This window comes from Dreissena polymorpha, chromosome 1, assembly GCF_020536995.1.
Source record: "Dreissena polymorpha isolate Duluth1 chromosome 1, UMN_Dpol_1.0, whole genome shotgun sequence".
NCBI classification, from domain to species: domain Eukaryota; kingdom Metazoa; phylum Mollusca; class Bivalvia; order Myida; family Dreissenidae; genus Dreissena; species Dreissena polymorpha.
The window spans coordinates 174,805,277-174,821,247 of NC_068355.1; the positions used below are offsets into that span (position 1 = coordinate 174,805,277).

Here is a 15,971-nt window from a genome sequence, read left to right on the forward strand (position 1 = left end):
ATAAACTTTTTGCTGATTGAAAACCAATGCGATGGCAATGTTTTGAAATACTAATTTTGTAAGTTGAATGATTTTTAATAATTTTTCGAAGGGTGGACTTTTATTGGCTTTTTTTGACAAAAAACTGCATATGCCGTCTGGCCTAACCTGTTATCATACACAATAAATGTTACTCTTTATTTTTGCATCTTCTCACATTGACACTTAATCCTGAAATAAATTATCGTGGTAAAAAGAATGAACGTGTTATTCTCAACTGGTCGACAGGCTGTATAATTCTCTGTTATTTAAAGAATGATGAAAAGTACTGACATTATACCTAGTATAATTTTCTGTTATTTAAAGAATGATGTTTTAAATGTTTTTTTTTATTCAATAAGTAGGACAATTTCAAGGGAAAAGGGGTTGCGTTACTTCATATCCTGTCTGCCCAGAGTGTAATATATCAATCATTTCAATCACTATAACATTTCTTCAAAAAGTTTCTTTTGTCCAAACTGTTTATTAAGTAAACCTTTCAGCACTTTGGCCAGATTGGCTTAGTATTGATAAGAAATGTGTGATCATTCAATATTTGCACCTTTGAATGTAAACAAAATCAAATTACATAAAATGTCTACATTTTGTGGTGAAAATATCATTTTCTATGAACTCCTAGGGAGTCAGAAGTTACTTCTGATATAATATCACCTACTTGATATTTCTTTTGCTATTAATACTGTCAAAAAACTAATTGTCTTGGTCATGTTAATTTAGGTATGTAAAACCTAAATCAAAGACTGAGGCAGAATGCAAAGTTATCATTGAGCGCTTCAAGCACCATCAACAGTATGAGAGAGCCTACAGTGAGATGTTGGCAGTGGATATAGTCCGCAGCTTCCTTCTCAACAAAGATCAAGGAGAGCAAGAAATCTTCAGAAATCATGTAAGACTTTTATGTGGTTATATTTCACAGTGTATCATGCAGTATTTGTGGTTGATCATTTCTGTTTCAATTGTGTAAGTAAAAGTGTGGTCATCATCATTTTTGTTTTTGTCCACTAGCAAGACTTGGTGCCATAGCAAGTTTAAGTGTTGTTTTAAAGAAATGATCTGAAAAAAACACATGTGACTTATTGTGCTTTGGAAACAATTTTCCTTTGAAGGTTATGTAAATTTCTAATCTCATCTTGGCAGGTCCTTCTTGTTCAAAACTGATGTGAAATAGTATTGCCATGTCAATTATGATTATAATTTTTGTAGATTTTTCGGTATTTGAAGATGTTTGATACACGATCAGGATTTGAGATACAGACCTGTAGCCGCTACGCTATGGAAGGGAACCTGGGTGGGAAGATATGTGCAACCAAGGATTGGTAAGTGGCTTGGGTCTGGAGCATTATGTGATTTGTTTTGATATAAAGCTTCTCTTTAAAACATGCCTTTTTTTCCCCGTTATTAGTCCCCTACCGGTTTCACCAGAGGGGACTTATTGTTTGCACTCCGTCTGTCTGTCTTGAAACTTGGAACATGGATAGATGTCAATATGGACATTATGCACGTCATTTCATTTCGTTCCTACCTCAAAAATTCTGGTTGCTATGGCAACAAATAGACTTGAAATACTGCTGAAAATGGTGATTTTCTGGATCCTGCGATAACTTTTATATTTCATAATATTTTTTCATGAAACTTGAAACATGGATAGATGGCAATATGGACATTATGCACGTCATTTCATTTTGTTCCTACGTCAAAAATTCTGGTTGCTATGGCAACAAATATATAAAAAAATATTCTGAAAATGGTGGAATTTCTGACAATGGTGGAGCCAGTAGGGGACTTATGTTGCGTGACAATAGTCTTGTTTATTATATTTTGCCAGGATTGTTCACCTCTCTACAAACAAATATCTCCTAAAAAGTGCTACAAAACATAATTGCTCAACAGGGGTCTAGATTTCCACTCACGGCTACATGGGTAACTTGAATTTTGCTGAGATACTTGCCAGATCCTGCTTTCCCATTTTCAGAATAGTTCTCACTTTGATTATTCACTTTGATCATTTGGTAGCAGGTGTTTGGTAGTATCATGATAGGACCATGATGCTGCTGGGTACTTTCGAGGGTTGTAGTTTGTTAATAAACTTTCTTTTTGAAAGAAATAATTTTATGAAAACTTTATAAAATTTGGATCAAAATGAACAATTTTTCTTGCAGGCTGAAGCATGACAAGATTGAAATGCTTATTGGATGTATAGCAGAGTTGACAGAACAGGAAGAGGATGAACTATTGACCCCAAACGTAAATGACTTCAGTGTCATGTTTTCATGCCGTAAAAACTGTGCCCAGTTATGGCTAGGTCCTGCATCGTTTATAAATCATGACTGCAGGGCAAATTGCAAGGTGAGCATAATTGAATCAGAGTGTCTTAGATTTATATTTAGACAAAACAGTTTACATAAAAGTTCTTTTCTCCTATTTCAGTGCAATCTACTGCGATTCTTTGTAAATACAGAAACTGTACATATAATACAAAGGTTTCTTATTTAAAACAGAATAACTATAAGTTAACTATATGTTAATCTGCCTCCCTACTTCTTATGTCAAGGTCAAAGGGATAATTTGGCTTTTTAACAGCTTGTTCAGACTGTCACCTCATTCATGATACAGTTTTAAAATAAGTTAGAACAAATGTTGACCATGTGGAGACGGCCTGTCATTTGTAACTTCTATCTCCCTAGCTCAAAGATCAAGGTCATGATAAGAGGTCAAAGTTAAGGTTAAAATTGTAACTTATAAGTGACATGTCTAATCCATCATTTATCCTGAAATTTTAGAAAATAATTTACAAAAGATGTTCACCATGTAGATAATGCATGTCTTCTCTACTGCAATGGTCAAGGACACACTTAAGTCCAAATGAAAAATAAGTTCATGGGACAGCTTGTTAAGTAATTAAATATTATTAACAATTGTCTCATCTTAATGCAGATTATATCAATTGAAGTAAAAATGTTGCCTGTGTTTTTCAGTTTGTGTCTACAGGCAGGGACACGGCCTGTGTTAAAGTCCTGCGTGATATCAAAGCAGGGGAAGAGATCACATGCTTCTATGGGGAAGATTTCTTTGGGGACAGCAACAGTTTGTGCGAATGTGAAACATGTGAAAGGTATTGTTGGGCCCAACTTACTTGCTTTTGTGTTATAATCCTCAAAAGTCAGAATTTCCCACCTATTCATAATGCAAAATTTGTTGGACTTTCATCTGACATCAATTCAAAATACCCTTTACTGCATTTTAAATTTATGTGTATAACAAGCAAAAGTTTGAGAAACAAAAATAACATTTGGATGTGAAAATATTATATTATGCCACTAGTGCACAATTGGGTAAGAGACATGTACTAAATATTTTATGTGTTGTTATACCACTGATCAATAACAAAGATTACTTGGAATAGGTTCTGTTATATCAGGTGATTGACTGATGACAATTTTTCAAAGTCGACAATTTTTCAAAGTCCATATTTTAAATATCGTGCTTGTCTGCAATATGTTTAATAATCTTTGATCTTGGCTGCTTATTTGAACTCTTTTAGCTTACCTGAGCACAAAATGGTCATAGTAAATTATTGTTATCATCCTGTGTCTTGCATCTTCTGTGCATTGTGTGATGTCATGTTGAAGCCTGCACTAGAGGCAACATTTTTCATCTTAATGAAACTTGCTCAGAATATATATCTTGACGATATCTAGCGCATGTTTGAATCAGAGTCTATTGCAATCAAAAACCAGGTCCCCAAATCAAATCTTATTTTTTTTTAAAAATTGTCCTGTCAGTTGATTGTACTTTTCATACCATTACAACATTATCTTATCTTGTTAATGAAATTCATACCCTTGTTACCAATAAACCTTAATTACTATTCAGGCGTCGTGTTGGCTACTTCCGGCGTGCAGATCCCCGCAGTCCAGAGATAGAGAAGGGCTACAGGCTGCGTGACACGGATGATCGACTACATCGCATGAAGAGTCAGGCTCAGGTCCATCGCTCATCATGTGTCGGGGTGAACAAGAACATGAATGGAAACGGTAAGTCCAGGTTTGTGATGTAGTCAGTGCCTATGGTGGACCGTGTTTTACTTAAACATACGCTTTTCATAGTCTGCAGGTTCTTGATTTAAATTTGGAATTTGTGTGCAAAAACTTCCCAATCCCCAAATTGCATTTTTCCTAACATGGCCAGAAAAAGGCTTGTAATTGAAATATTATTGTAATTCAATAGTCATTAGACACTTATTAAAAAAAATCAACTTTGGAATTTTTTAAGTGGGATTTGGTTTACCATATTGCTTTGGGAATGGGTCTGTTTAAAGGATGTGTAGATATATAGGAAAAGGCCTGTTACATGTTAGGTCATATTTCATAATTAGATAGATGAGGAAGAGCAAACTGGAGATAGCATTAAAAAGTTTGTTAATCTCATATATGAAACACCATGGATACCTTTAAAGCCAAGGTCATATGTTGAAATAAAAAGGTAAAAATACAGCATGTAGTATCAAGCTCTTGTACCAAAGCAGGTATTTACCACATTAATTAGACATTGTTTTAGGCAAACAGAAAAGTGACCACCTAAATCAGTTTGATCAGATGCAAATTGAAGAAGAATGTAACGTTTTTTAAACCTTAAAAGGATGTATAGATGTACCAATCAATTTAATCTTAAAATTTGCCATGTTTGAGATAGAACATACTCATATAACTCAATTTGAAAGACATAAAAAGACTTCAGTTTTAAAACATTTTATAATGAAGTGATGTTTATTTCAAATATGAAGGCTCCTTTTTCATCCAGATTGAGGTACTTGTGAAGATTCTCTGTTTTGTTTGACTTCAGAGATGTGATTCATTATTCTAACACGTCACCTGACTTGTTTTCTATAGACAAAGAAGGAAATCAAGTGTGGGTTATTCTGCAATAACTTATGGGCGGAGCTTAATGTTTCGAAAATAGTTCCCAATAAATAAAGAAAATATTGCAGTAAAATGCACGTGCTAAAACCCGCTCTAAAAGAAATGTAATAAATGTAACATGTATATAAATGTTATGAAACAACAAATTGTATATTTGGTGATAAGTGGCATAGCCACGCCTACTAAGAATGTTATTTGTTAGGAAACTTAATTCAGAAAAAATTTATAGCATGTCAGCTTTTCAGTAGCATCAATAAAAGTGACGTCATTAAGTTTCTACTATTGTTGTTTTCAATGAAAGTGACGTCATTTGCAAAATATTTATGAATGAAAACGACGTCATATGTTTGTACAATTCAATGACGTCACTAAATAGTGACCTTTGTACTAAGCAGGGCGGAGTATTGAAAAATATAGTTCACGTCCTAAAGCTTGAACCAAACCAGTCAGAATCGTGTTAGAATCGAAATAATATTTTTCTATGATGGTTTGTTGTCGAATAACCCACAGTAAGTTGTATAGATGCGTGTTATCAAATCACTCGTGCTTCGCACAAGTGATTTAATTCCTACGCATCTATACTCCTTACTGTGGGTTATTTGACAACAAACCACGATAGAAAAATATTATTTCTTAATCAAAGCAGTGAACTTTTACATATACATTGTGTACTTTCATATGAATCACATTCTGGAAAAAACCCGACCTAATGCATGTGGTTAATCAGGGCTAATTAGGCAGGACACACTGCAAACATCGGTTAGCTGGAAAGACATCCCAGACTAGCCTGTGCACACTGCACTAGCTAATTTAGGGTACTGTTACACACATGCATTAAGCCCTGTTTTTCCAGAATGAGGCTCATTGATACATGTGCTGCAGTTGTTCAAAAATCACTCCTCTGTATGAGTTTACTGTTTATATTGCTACTTTTCAGTTAGAAACTGTTGTGTTCCATGTTTGTTTTTAACATCATTATACATGCATTGCTTTTTTTCTGATTAAATCAGGTACTTTTGTCATGTTTTAAAGTAAGGTTTACCAAGGACCTAAAATAGGAATATTTACACATTTAACACATAACATCAACTATTGATTTAATTAATAATATATATATATATAATTAACAAATTACAGTCAAAGGGTATAAGTACATAAGACTGGGCTTTGTGCATGTGCCTAAAGAATCGTCCCAAATTAGCCTGTGCAGTCTGCACAAGGTCTCTTTAAATGAAAATCCACTAATCTGTAACAACACTTTATGAATCGCCTTCTGAGAAAACTGGGCTTAATGCATGTGCTTAAAGTGTTTTCCCAGATTAGCCTGTGCAATTTGCACAGGCTAATCAGAGATGACACTTTCCTCCTAAATTGCATTTTTGCTAAGAAGAGGCTTCATTTAAACAAAAAAATGTCATAAAAGCGTGAAAGTGTCTTCCCTGATTTGCCTGTGTGGATTACACAGGCTAATCTGGGACGACACTACGCACATGCATTATGCCCAGTTTTCTCAGAATATGGCCCATATAATAATCCAAGTTATCATAGAACAAGGCTCATTTGATACCCTTGTTTTGAGACCATTTGAAATTTTTCAGAAAACTGGGATATTCGAGATGGCAATTTAAAGAAGCAGGCACACCTTCTGTCTAAAGCTGAACTCAAGCGGAGAGGCATCACTCGCTATGATGCTGAGATTATCTTGGCTCATGGGCATTCTCTACCAGAACCCAAAGTGGACCTTGGTGAACAAATACCCACATGTGTTGATAAAAATGCCCCGGTGAAAGTTTCTGAACTACGTCTGTCGCCAAGAAAGCATGTGTCGTCTCAGTCATATCTGAAAAGTCTCTCTCCAGATTCAACAATTGAACATAGGAGTACAAAAAATAGGATTCTCAGTAATTCTAACAAGCCTGCTTTTGTTAAGGGTCCATTATCAGACATCACTGATCAAAAATCTAAATTAGATAAACCTTTATCTCATTTGAAGTCACAAAATTATGCTCACCATAATCCGTGCATTCATAAAAAGTTATTACAAGAATCTAAGCACGTTAAAACCAGGCTACCTCTTAAACTTGACATCAACAGTGTACAACAATCAGACACGTACAGTTTAAATGAGGCTGGCGGGGAGCTTCGGCAGAGTTCTCGGCTGAGAAGCAGTAAATGTGCTCCAAAACTGGACCATGACCAAGATAAAATACGAAGTGAAGATTATGTAGGTTCTTCTAAAGTGATACAAACTGTGGACCCAGAAATTACGTTTCAGCTGAAAAGCCACAGTACCTCTAGAAATATATTCACACAGCTTCAGTTAGACGTGTCAGGGGAAAGCGGGCCAGTATCTTCAGAGGAAGCTGGCACTAGTTGTGAGGACACTCAGGGGGGATATTCCAGTGATCTAGGGAAGGCTTGTCCGGCACTGGTAGAGAGACTGCATACCCGGCCCTCAGACATGCCTCACTTGATGCCTTACGACTCTGACCCCTCTGACAACCCAGCCGTGTTTGTGAACAGCAGGGTCAGTCCCAAGTTGGAGGCATTCAAAGCATCCAAGCAGACCAGGAATGATGCGGGAAGCCTAAAGAATGGCAAACAAAAACGGCGGCAGTCAGTTATGAGAAAGAGTAAAGCATCTAAAAGACAAGCTCTAAGAAGTAGAAGAAGACTCGAAAGATGTGAAGAGTCAATGGGTTTTCAAGAAAAAGGTATAAGATCAGTGGATATTGTTAGTGACAATGTGTTTGAACGCATTGGATCATTGAATGGTGTCTGTTTGGATTCTAGTGATGTAGGAGAGAACAGTGAGGATGCAGATGTTGATGTGGATAGTCTAGGGGATGGCAAGACAATCAACGGCCATAGTGAATCTGGCAAATGCTTTTCAGAAAATATTTTTCAATCGAAGTTTAGGAAACGTAGGCAAAGCTTACCAGAAACAGAAACAATTAAATTTGGGAAGTCAATTAGGAGTAAATTGAATTCATTGGGTGGGAGTTTAACTCCGTACAAGCATTTGTTCTCTCCACCGAAGAAAGTGCCGAAGATCACAATAAAGATGCCTCGGGACCCAGTTCTAGTGAAGGAACTTGAAAATTCAGGGAGCTCCTGTGTACACTTTAAGCTGGAACCACTGACCGGCTCCCTTCACGGGTCCCCAGAAGCCAGCGAGGTCAGTGATTCTGATGAGGAGGAAAGTCCGTTGAATTGTACAAAGTTCCGACCATATATGGATGCCAGTTCTCAAAGACGCCGGCAAAATGGCTTTAAGAGCAGTCCACGAACTTTGTTTACAGACGATCCTAGTGATGAAATCATCATATGTCCAAAATTGATGAAAATAAAGTATGGGCACAGTGGGGAACAAGTGAATATTAATATACCAAGGCCTGGCGCCTCTCTATCATGAGCTTTTAATTTAGTTAGATTCATTATTGGACATAAATAGGGCAAATAGCAATGTAAAGTAATTTTATATTTAGGATACTTGTGAAAGTGAGGTTGCTTCTTAATTGTCATTTAATTTATTTATCAATGTAATTTATAAGGAAATCACAATTTTTATTTAGTATTGTGTGGTCATATATAGCCATTCTACAGAAGGCTTATTGGGTGCATGGCAGAGTAAGTCCAATAGTTTGTTGTCACCAATGGCATCATTTTCTGGAAAACTGGGACTGTGAATTTGTTTTTCCGGCATTGTCAACATTTAAATTACTAGATTGTTAGAAGGAATGGACAATATCCACCTTGCTACTTTAAGTACATGTGTCAATATGTAGATACCTTAGTTGTGTTTATTATGTGAACACATTTTATTTATAAATTGAGGTACTGAATGTTTGTAACACTTGGGAGATTTTGATTTGACAAGAAAGTATCTAATGACAAGTGTCATTCATAGTACATGTAGCTTTTTGTCTTTGAATTTGCTACAATGTTTTCAAAAGCTTTCAATGCATAGTTTAATAATGCTTATAAATATGTTACACAATTTAAGCAAATTAAAAAAAAACACATACACTTTCCAGAAATGTTTTTGTTCTTAAAATGATAATAAAATAATTCTTTCATTAAACATTTCAAATCTGCAGGTTATTGAATAAGCAGTTTTCTGTCTGTATAGTCCTTCACTAAAATTGCTTGGATTTATTTTATTTGATATGTGCATTAACCCCTTCAGATTGTGTGTTATGGTTACCTTTGCTGTGCTTGCTGTCACAATATGCGCTGGAATGACTAGCTCTTTTAGTGCTGGAACCGAATTTCGAAGGCCTTTGCAAACAGTTTGGATCCAGATGAGACGCCACAGAACATGGCGTCTCATGAGGATCCAAACTGTTTGCTATTCTGATAGTAATCTTTGAAAAAAATATAAGAAAATGCTAATTTTAGAAATTCAGCAGACGACATTTTAGCAGACAACTAATTTCCCAGCATGCAAAGGGCTAGGAGCCTGGCTCTGACAAATTAGGCATTATGCATAAAATATTGTCAGTGCAGGATTATCAGTGATTACACTCTCTGCACATATGATTGTTTTTTAACCCTTTGCATGCTGGGAAATTTGTCGTCTGCTAAAATGTTGTCTGCTGAATTTCTAAAATTAGCATTTTCTTCGATTTTTTTCATAGAATACTAATAGAATAGCAAACAGTTTGGATCCTGATGAGACGCCACATTTTGTGGCGTCTCATCTGGATCCAAACTGTTTGCAAAGGCCTTCATCCAGTTTATGTGAAAAGGGTCGTCATTGATGAGCCTGTGCTTGACTACAAAGGCTAATATGGAACAGCACAATTCACACTTGCATTAAGCCCTGTGTTTTCTGGAACGAAGTTTGACTCTTGATTCTATTGTTGAATGAAGTTTACAGTGTTCAATTGTAAGTTGTAAGCATGATGATGATGTTGATGTTTTATCACTGCATGCTGGAAAACTGTGATGTACAATCGCTATGTTCATAGTTATAGGTAAATTTGTAAACATTGAAAAACACATTTTTATTAAAATAATCTAATTGTTTACATGTGTTAGTTTATCAATGAGTAGTTTCTAAAGTTTGTACCCATGTGAATGTCTGGAGAATGTTAATACATTCTGTTTTGTTGTAGAATTGTCAGTCCCTCATTTTATAACGTAATTTTGAGCTGTATAGACAGTGGTTATTTCTTTAATTTAATACAATAAGTCTCTTCTTAAATTTATTGTATGTGACTTAATATATTTTGCAATGATAAGTGTTAAAAACTCAACTAAAAATAATGCTTTAAATATGCCCGACAATCTTCTGACTATTAATTGTCACAAACATTGGCCCTGGTCCCATGAGTTGTACTAAATGCACCTATATCCCGTGACTTTTAACAGCACAAGTATTAACCTTACACGTGTACAAAGGCATGCATACGCAACATATTTATGTCGACCGAATGCCTGGTTTGACAGCCATCGACACGTTTGTGTATGTCCTCTATTTATTTCAGTACGTCAAACAGTTCTACAACAAGTTTTTTACTATGTTGAGACACTGATGCTGGATGGATTGACTTTGGAAAGTCAATGGTCAGTTCTAAACAAGGTAGACGGAGAAACGAAGCAAGACATGTTGCAATAGGCAAACTGTTGTATAAGCTTCACCTCTCTAGCCGCAATACTTTTTTGGGATAAAAGCGACACAAAATATCAGAGGTCGGAGAGAACACAAGATATCAGAGGTCGGAGAGAACACAAAATATCAGAGGTCGGAGAGAACACAAAATATCAGAGGTCGGAGAGAACACAAAATATCAGAGGTCGGAGAGAACACAAAATATCAGAGGTCGGAGAGAAAAGACAAAGTATATGAGCCGGCTAAAGTCGGGGCATTTACATGCACAAACAAAAGGATAACGGTGCGGAATGTTACCATTTAATTGACATTTCTGAAATACATTCAGTGTCAATTCAAAAATAAAGGCGGTCTATTATGACTATAGCTTCATTTTTAATAATAAAACCAGTAAAACTTATTCCATATTTCCATTGTAAAATGCAAAAATAAAGTATTAATTATTTGATTGCAATTGTTCCAAAGTGTGAGTCACAAATTATAAGACAAGTTAAGATCACTATGAGCCTAAAGTAACAGAAAACTTGAACTTTTCAACAGAAAACTTGAACTATGCAACAGAAAACTTGACCTATAAAACAGAAAACTTAAACGATACAGCAGAAAACGTGAATTATACAACAAAAAACTTGAATTATACAACAGAAAACAAGAGTGCCACGTCCACTAAAATGTCTGGGTTTAACTGGTATTGACATAGAGAACAAACAAAATGATTTTTAGCTAATCTATTTTATTTTTTTTTAAATATGAGCTATTGTCATCACCTTGGCGTCAGCATCGGCGTCCAGTTAAGTTTTGCGTTTAGGTACACTTTTCTCATAAAGTATCAATGCTATTCCATTCAAACTTGGTACACTTACTAACTATCATGAGGGGACTGGGCAGGCAAAGTTAGATAATTCTGGCTTGCATTTTGACAGAATTATGTGCCCTTTTTATACTTAGAAAATTGAAAATTTTGGTTAATTTTTGTGTTTAGGTCCATTTTATTCCTTAAGTATCAAAGCTATTGCTTTCATACTTGCAACACTTACTATCATAAGGGGATTGTGCAGGCAAAGTTATGTTACTCTGACTGGCATTTTTACAGAATTATGTGCCCTTTTTATACTTTGAAAATTGAAAATTTGGTTAAGTTTTGTGTTTAGGTCCTCTTAAGTATCAAAGGTATTGCTTCATACTTGCAACACTTACTAACTATCGTAAGGGGACTGTTCAGGCAAAGTAATGTTACTCTGACTGGCATTTTGACGGAATTATGGGCCCTTTATACTACAAAATTTGGTTAAGTTTTGTGTTTTGGTCCACTTTACCCCGAAAGTATCATAGACAGGGATTTTTTTTTCGGTTTTGTCGGTCCTAGACCGATTGGGGTCATGAAAGACCGATTGGAAATCCCAAACAGTCGGTCCGATTCTGTTTGCTATTAAAATTCCCATGTCATGAAATCGATTACACAGTGTACATGCTAACACACCCTAATGACATTCTTATCTCGATTAGGTGTGATAACCATTCGCTGCAGTCATTAAACCGGTCAGGACCGGTTTATTGCGCGTCAGACCAAGAATCAAAAACTTGTGAACAGCGGATTAAAGACGCATCCGAAAAGACGCGTCTGAATGCACGCGATGTAACTAAGCAAAACATGCCGATTCATTTTCCACCAGCGTAATAATCAGGTAAAATAATATGAATGAAAGTCGCGGATCTGATCGACAGAACAGCCGAAAGTTATTTTTATGGGCGGAACTTCACATAAAATAGTACACAAGAAAAATAATATACATTGAATAAATCTTTAGTAAAACCGTGTTAGAATCGAGATAATTCGTGTACTTTATACTTTGTTGTTGAATAACTCACGACTGGAAAATTAGATGCGTGGTTTCAAATGCTTCGCTCTTGTGATTAAATCCCTACGCATGTAAACTATCGGCCGTGGGTTATTTGACAACAAATTATTTATTAAATATTTGGTTGTTGTTGTTAGTAGCCAAAATTACGCACAGACATTCGTTTGGACCAGTGCATGTTTGTAAGCTATTATCGAGTCGACAACAATTAAAAACATCGGTATAGACTTACACAGATTAATAATATTGACAACGATGAAAAAAGTCTGATAAAACAGCACACGAAACAGCAATGAAATACCAAATGATAAAACCAGTTGAGAAAACTCGTTCCGTTTAAAGAAAATGCATAAGGAAATTTTACTTGTACATGTATTATACCACCTTCATGAATGGCAAAATCAATGGTATACATTTTAACGTAATTTGTCATGATTTCGGATATACATTTTCTGATACTTTTCCCCATTTATATCCGGACCGATTGATGTTGCGGGAAAATATGATCCCTGAATTCATAGATATTGCTTTCATACTTGGAACACTCGCAATCTATCATAAGGGGACAGTAAAGGACAAGTTGCATAACTCTGGTTGTCATTTTTATGGAATTATGGCCCTTTTTTGATTTAGTAACTTTGAATATATGGTTACATTTTGTGCTTAGATCCACTTTACTTCTTAAGTATCAAGGCTATTGCTTTTAAACTTTAAATACTTTCATGCTATCATGAGGGTACTGTACCTGGCAAGTTGAACTTTACCTTGACCTTTGAATGACCTTGACTCTCAAGGTCAAATTATTAAATTTTGCTAAAATTGTCATAACTTCTTTATTTCTGATTAGATTCGATTGATACTTTGACAAAACAACTCTTACCTGACATATCACAATTGACTCCGTCCAAACCATTCCTCACGCCCCCGGATCCCCCCATATTTATTTTTTTTAATTAAAGATCATCTAATAAATGACCACCACACCCTCACAGTATACCCCCCCACCCCCCACCCCCCAAAAAAAAATTTATGTCCGCGGTAGGGTGGCATATAGCAGTTTAACTGTCCGTCAGTATGTCAGTCAGTCTGTAAAAAAAAAAAATTAACATTGGCAATAACTTTTTCACTTTTTAAGATAGCAACTTGATATTTGGCATGCATGTGTATCTCATGGAACTGCACATTTTGAGTGGTGAAAGGTCAAGGTCATCCTTCAAGGTCAAATGTTAATTTTATGGTGTCTGTCCGTCCGAAAACTTTAACATTGGCCATAACTTTTTTAATATTGAAGATAGCAACTTGATATTTGGCATGCGTGTGTATCTCATGAAGCTGCACATTTTGAGTGGTGGAAGTTTAAAGTCAAGGTCATCCTTCAAGGTAAAAAAAAAATTCAAAGCGGCGTTGTCATGAAGCTGCACATTTTGAGTGAAGGAAGTTCAAGGTCATCCTTCGAAGTCAAGGTCATCCTTCAAGGTCAAAAAACAAATAAAAAAATTCAAAGCGGCATTATCATGAAGCTGCATATTTTGAGTGGTGGAAGTTCAAGGTCAATGTCATTCTTCAAGGTCAAGGTCATCCTTCAAGGTCAAAGGTCAAAAAAATAATAATTCAAAGCGGCGTTATCATGAAACTGCACATTTGGAGTGGTGAAGGTTCAAGGTCAAGGTCATCCATTAAGGTCAAGGTCATTCTTCAAGGTCAAAGGTAAAAAAATATATAAAAAATCAAAGCAGCGTTATCATGAAGCTGCACATTTTGAGTGGTGGAAGTTCAAGGTCAATGTCATCCTTCAAGGTCAAAATAAAATAAAAAAATTCAAAGGGGCGTTCTCATGAAGCTGCACATTTTGAGTGGTGGAAGATTAAGGTCAAGGTCATCCTTCAAGGTCAAAGTTCAAAAAAATGTATTTATTTTTATTATTTTGTTTTTGAAATACCGTCCAACCATCCCACCCAAGAATCCCCCCCCCCCCACACCAAAAAAAAAATTTGCATTTTTTTTACATTTTTGGAAGATAATGTAATAAATGACTACACCCCCACACTATACACCCCTCTCCACTCCACCCCTCCCTCCTTTGTGATTGAAATTGAGATAGGTCCTTACACCTTTAAAAAGAAAAATAGATGAGCAGTCTGCACCTGCAAGACAGTGCTCTTGTTTTTTATTTATGATCTTCTGGTATTCATGATTGGCTGTTATCTTATGCACCAATATGAAAAACATTTGTTTGTTGAAGATCGATTTTTACAATATATTAGTTAAAGATTGGACAATTTTAATTGACCTAGTTTAAATCAATGGCCATAATTTAGATTTGCTTCATGCGAGCTTGCTAGTTATTCACAAACATGATCCTATGTCATCTGTTTTAGGAAAAGTTTATTTGACATTTTTAGCTCGAATATTATATATGAAATATATATAGTGGAGCTATCCTACTCACGTTGGCGTTCCCGTTCCCGTTAGCATGCAAATGTTAAAGTTTGCGTACTACCCCAAATATTTCCTATGTCCTTTGACATATTGCTTTTATATTTTGCATACTTCTTTAACAACATGACCCCAATCTATAAACAAGAGCAGACAACTGTATCAAGCATTTTGACAGAATTGTGGCCCCTTTTATACTTAGAATATGCATATCATTGATAAATCTATGTTAAGTTTTGCGTACTACCCCAAATATTTCCTATGTCCTTTGACATATTGCTTTCATATTTTGCATTCTTATTTACCAACATGATCCCAATCTATAAACAAGAGCAGACAACTGTATCAATCATTTTGACAGAATTATGGCCCCTTTTATACTTAGATAATTGAACATTTGATTAAGTTTTGTGTTTAGGTCCATTTTACTCCTAAGGCATAGCTATAGCTTTCAGACTTTGAAAACTTGCTAACTATCGTAAGGGGACTGTACAGGGCAAGTTGCATAACTCTGGATGGCTTTTTAACAGAATTATGGCCCTTTTTTGTCTTAGTAACTTTGAATATTTTGTTTAATTTTGTGTTTACATCCACTTTACTTCTAAAGTATCAAGGCTATTGCTTTCAAACTTCAAATACTTTCTTACTCTCATGATGGTACTGTACCTGGCAAGTTTAATTTGACCTTGACCTTTGAATGACATTGACTCTCAAGGTCAAACTAATACATTTTGCTTACATTGCCATAACTCCTTTATTTATGATCACATTTGATTCATACTTTGACAAAACAACACTTACCTGACATAACACAATGCACTCCACCCAAACCATCCCCCACGCCCCACCCCAGAACCCCCCCCCCCAAAAAAAAAAAAAAATTTTTTTATGTCCCCCACTATAGTAGTGGGGGACATATTGTTTTTGCCCTGTCTGTTGGTCTGTTGGTTGGTCTGTTGGTTGGTTTGCGCCAACTTTAACATTTGCAATAACTTTTGCAATATTGAAGATAGCAACTTGATATTTGGCATGCATATGTATCTCATGGAGCTGCACATTTTGAGTGGTGAAAGGTCAAGGTCATCCTTCAAGGTCAAAGGT

At 35.7% G+C, this 15,971-nt stretch overlaps 1 protein-coding gene and 1 pseudogene across 8 annotated transcripts in view; one reads left to right on the top strand and one right to left on the bottom strand.

Annotated features, from left to right (window-relative positions):
* Nucleotides 1-15,971, bottom strand: part of LOC127862412 (uncharacterized) — a 99,397-nt pseudogene that overhangs the window by 11,082 nt on the left and 72,344 nt on the right.
* Nucleotides 1-15,971, top strand: part of LOC127862001 (histone-lysine N-methyltransferase KMT5B-like) — a 106,404-nt gene that overhangs the window by 2,967 nt on the left and 87,466 nt on the right. For 2 of the 8 annotated variants that reach the window (XM_052400858.1, XM_052400881.1), the window contains exons 3-8: nucleotides 757-925; nucleotides 1,243-1,355; nucleotides 2,199-2,385; nucleotides 3,015-3,151; nucleotides 3,913-4,073; nucleotides 6,557-9,850. The exons of 1 other annotated variant lie outside the window; for it this stretch is intronic. In XM_052400858.1, coding sequence (XP_052256818.1) covers nucleotides 757-925; nucleotides 1,243-1,355; nucleotides 2,199-2,385; nucleotides 3,015-3,151; nucleotides 3,913-4,073; nucleotides 6,557-8,373 — 2,584 coding nt within the window. In that variant the 3' untranslated portion in view covers nucleotides 8,374-9,850. Of the gene's footprint in view, nucleotides 1-756; nucleotides 926-1,242; nucleotides 1,356-2,198; nucleotides 2,386-3,014; nucleotides 3,152-3,912; nucleotides 4,074-4,822; nucleotides 4,846-6,556; nucleotides 9,851-15,971 lie in introns of those variants that run through there. 5 more of the 8 variants (XM_052400913.1, XM_052400868.1, XM_052400924.1 and 2 more) reach the window with 5 other exon arrangements.